This window comes from Gavialis gangeticus, unplaced genomic scaffold (genome assembly GCF_001723915.1).
Source record: "Gavialis gangeticus isolate Ggan-Ray unplaced genomic scaffold, GavGan_comp1, whole genome shotgun sequence".
NCBI classification, from domain to species: Eukaryota; Metazoa; Chordata; order Crocodylia; family Gavialidae; genus Gavialis; species Gavialis gangeticus.
In genome coordinates, this window is record NW_017729032.1 from 124,549,998 (window position 1) to 124,554,537 (window position 4,540).

The window sequence follows — 4,540 nt, forward strand, 5'->3', positions numbered from 1 at the left end:
GATCTTCTCAGGTCCCTTCCGACCCTAGAAGGTATGAAACTATTATTCCAACAGGGGTACAAGTCAACTTAGAGAAAAATATTTAAAAAAAATATACAGCAATGAAAATTGAATATTCACTGGACAGGGTGGGACAGGGTGACTTCATCTTTTAGAAAAGCTTATTTAACTAAAAATTCATTGCATTAATTATAATTTCAATAACTGAGGAATACTGTGCATTCCCAAAACTTATTTTGTGCCATTACAGTTACATAGCAATTTTGAGATCTATATAAATACATTTCCTCTTTCAAAGAGTTTACTGTCACAGTAAGATAATATTTTAATACTAGTTCCTTACAATTCTAGGAAAACTTACAATATTTGACAACTGACTAGATGGTACCTCCTGTAAAACACCTACTTTAAAAATGTTATTCACAACTTAAATTCTTCCTGCATGAAAATTTGGTATATAAACAAATATCTACACAGCCATATTTGTACTTTAACTGTGAAAAATACATTTCCCTAGAGGATTTATACACAGTATTTCCAAGTGTCGAGGCATCCTGAAAAAGACTAGTTTCTCACTAACTCATTCTCTGCTCCACCCAAGACAGAAAACTGCATATAAATCATCCAATCTTCATGATCATTAAATATGGCACCTATAGGTGGCAGAGTTTTTGATCTCTTTAGAAAAATGTTTGTTCTTTAATGGTAAAGCCAAATACATCAGTCAATGAACAGGTTTACTCTAGATTTTAAAAAGCAGTTTCCTAAATTACAACATTTCCATTGTTTTTTAATTTTACAACCATATATAAAGTAGCTGTGCTTACACACAAACACACGAAAGCAACATGCATCATTTTAACCATGGATATTGAGTTATCAGTATGTCTGGGGATTTCTGTACAATAGTCATACTTTTATTTTGTGAGACCCTTTTATACAATATAAAACTTCATGCAATGTATTTTAAACTACTGAATTATTCACTGCAATTTACAAATTTAAGTTCAGCCGAAGATAGCATCGTCTTAACAAATGCAACACACACAAAAAGTATCAAAACGGTTTCTTCATTACATTCCGCTTTCAATATTAAACACAACATTTCTTGAAATACTCTTCATTTCTACCAAAAAATGTAGAATCATTGCGGGTAACAAGGATGGGAGTTATTAAATAAAAAAGGGTACTGGATAGCTACATATACTAAGGTCTCAATTTGCAAATCATTAATCACAAGTGGTATTTTACATCAGTTGCTCATGTAAGTAAGAGCTATTTACATGATTAACCATTTGCAGGAACTGGTTTTAAATACAATTAGGGAAGAACTAAAAATGCAGCAAACAACTGTGGCAATTCTAGCATCAAGGGAACTATGGTTATTGATACCAACAGCAATCCTTTTTAATACTAAAAACCTAATTTTTCATGTGGTTGTACAATTAACATCACAGCACTGTCCCAGAAGAGACATAAGAACAATATTCCTTAACCAGAGACAACAGAATGCTGAGGAGTATTTCATTAAAGCAAAAAAAGTGAGATGTTAATAAATATTACATAAAAGCCTTCTATTTTTTAAAATTGCTTTTAATTTTTAAAAGTATTTACATTCTTAGGAAAAGGCATGTAACTGGTTGCAGTCTCCTTACATCACCACTTCGAATTTTCTGAATGAAAATTTTTAAGAGTTACTGCACAACAGAAGGGAAGGTGGACAAAACCTTTTAACATAGTTTGAACTTTCCCCTAAATGTCACATTACTACAGTGATCATGCATGCAAAATTGTGAAGCAGAAACATGATGATCTAAAATTTTGTAGAGGAAAATTGTTGGAATGGAAATGTTTTGTACCCTGAATAATAATGGGCAAAAACAGAACTTATCCATTTTACTTGAATCCAATATTATAATATACACACAATTCCCATTGGGTGGATATCTTGAAATTTGGAATCTTCCATTAGATGGCATAATGAGGGGAAAGAAAGAGGGATTTAAATTTATGCCTTGATCTTTTTCCTTTCCAACAGGAAATACCAAAACAGTCATGAGATTTCAATTATTTAAGTGCCTTTTATACATATACACATGCTGCCCATTAATCCCTTGTGCAGATCTCTCAGCAGCTTCATACAGCCACCATTTCAAAACAGTCCATTTTTAAATAGCTCATGACAGCTGTTCTATTTCTAGGATGGCACTGAGACAATTTACAGCATGAGAGTGACTATATATCCAGTGAAGACAGGAAAATTAAAGTTCCTGACATACCCAGAATCTCTGCTATTAAACAATGAAATGTCAAGAGCAGGGGCTAGCCTGCAAAAAAGCTGGATCTAGCCGAGGAAGGTCTGACCTAGCTCAGGGAGAAGAGACTGGGTGGCGTGCAACTGCACTGTTCCTTCTGTTCCCTCCACAGCACCCTCCACAGCCCTCCCTGCTGCTTTCTCATGCCTGTGCTTACTCTTCTGCAGAGGAACCTGGTCACAATCTCTGGCCCACAGCAGCAAAACATTGCCAACTCCTATTTATGGACACTTTATAATAAACTGAGCAGAAATCCATACTTTTAATCTTTTGATGCATTGACAAATATTAAAGAAGCTCATTTAAAATAAGCTCGTTAAAGTAAGACCTGAAGAATGGACTGACTGCATTCAAAAGCTTGTCTAAGTCCACCCCAACCATGCAGTTAGTTCAATAAAAGATCACTCACAAAAACCCTTGCAAAATAAGCCAGGCAATTTTTCATAAGTCTAAATACAATGATGCTTTTTTGTTACCTCTCAAGCCGACGTACAAGTTGTGATACCATCGTATCTGAGATCCCTGGACAAGCTTCCTCAGCTAAATAAATAGCTTCTCTCAGTTCTTCTATGGATCCCATGTTGCCACCACATGCCTGACTTTTCTCTTTCAACTAAAATGGCAAAATACATTCATTAGTAAGAAAAATACTTGTATATATAATAATGCAAATATTTGTTACAGTTACAGATCTGGTAAACAACCATTATGCAACAGGAGTAAAATAATCTCTAGACTTCACCATCAGCATTCTTTTCAGCTATTTAAATTAAAAAAAACCTATCAATGAATGTGTTGCGAATAGTTTAAATAGCAGCAATGCCACATTTGCAAAAGTCATGACACATCCATTTAACAGCAAAATGGGATCTGATCCCTACATCTGCACCTCCTGCACTGCCACAAGTGTATGGTAGGACACATGATTTGGGGTTTTGGAGATCAATGCCCACACCATTACTCCTTACCAGTGCAGGGGGAGCCTGTGATTTTGATTTGCACTGGGAAATTGAAAGCTGGGTATCTGCAGCTGGCATGAACGGTACAGTCCCAGAGCTGGGGCCAACAATCAGCTGACTGTCAGTCCCAACATGGAACAGCACTAGAGCCAGTCTGAGATTCTGGCGCAGTCCCAGGGCTGGAACTATCAGCCACACAAGAACTGGGTGCCATTGTCCAGAATCTGGTTGTACATCTGACCCAGATCCCCAGTGCTTGGGAATCAAGCCTTCATTAAGCCTTCACATTGCCTCCAGGCTGCTGTTCCCCATGTTGGGCACCTGTTTTACAGACTGCTTGCTCCGGTGAGAGTCCCCGATGCAGTTCCCACTACCCCAATGCCAAGACCAGCCAAGCTACACTGCTCTGCTCTCTCATAGCCAACACAACTTATGCCTACCCCCCACCCCACTAACAGACCTACACTCTAACCTCTGGCCCTTACACCCGTAACTCAGGCAGGAACTGCCTCTGGGAGCTGTCTTCAAGGGCATGGCCTCACCCCTACCACATGTCCTGTCTCTCACTGGCGGCTGTCAATGCCCCTCAAACTGTTCTTGGGTTGGAGTCCAGGAACAGCTTCAACAAAAGTAGATACGCACCAATACATCGGTCCGACATCGGATCGGCACCGATATAAAGAAAACTGATTGCATCAAAAAAACTGACCTGACATGGCCAATAATTTAGCTGATAAATGCCCATGCATGTGCACAGCCACAGTGCAAAAGGTAGGCAGCACAGAGCGCAGCCCGGCAGCTTGGAGACCTACGCCCCACTGGTAATTCTGGTGTGGTGGATGGGGAGGGAAGGAGCATGGGGGGCAGATCAACGTGCTGGGTGCTGCCCAGCCGGGGCGCAGGACAGAGCCATGGCTTGGCTGGTTTAGAAGGGGAGGGGGAGCTGCCGCTGCAGCTATTACATCTACATGAGTCTGTAATTATATAGGTTAGCAAATAGCTAAATTATCCTAACTTTGTCCTGGAATGAAACAGGGTTAAAGTTGCAGCAGTTTTCCTGTCCTTATATCACTATAGAAGGATGCACCGATAGTGATACCTTTAAGTCTGTGTATATCCTTAGCTGAGCAAAAATGAAATCCCATATAATTAAGATTCTTTAGGCCCTAAGTTTCCCAAACCATGAAAGTTCATGGAGATTGTTCAGGTTTCGCTTCATTTTTAAAGACATACTATAACAAGGTCAGGATCCCAGGGGTAACTGTG

General features: G+C 39.0%; 1 protein-coding gene across 4 annotated transcripts in view; it reads right to left on the reverse strand.

The window, feature by feature from the left end:
- The window catches only part of STK24 (serine/threonine kinase 24), a 163,986-nt gene that overhangs the window by 3,104 nt on the left and 156,342 nt on the right, over positions 1 to 4,540 (reverse strand). For 2 of the 4 annotated variants that reach the window (XM_019523946.1, XM_019523942.1), the window contains one exon: positions 2,792 to 2,928. In XM_019523946.1, coding sequence (XP_019379491.1) covers positions 2,792 to 2,928 — 137 coding nt within the window. Of the gene's footprint in view, positions 1 to 2,791; positions 2,929 to 3,816; positions 3,946 to 4,540 lie in introns of those variants that run through there. The other 2 variants (XM_019523944.1, XM_019523945.1) reach the window with 2 other exon arrangements.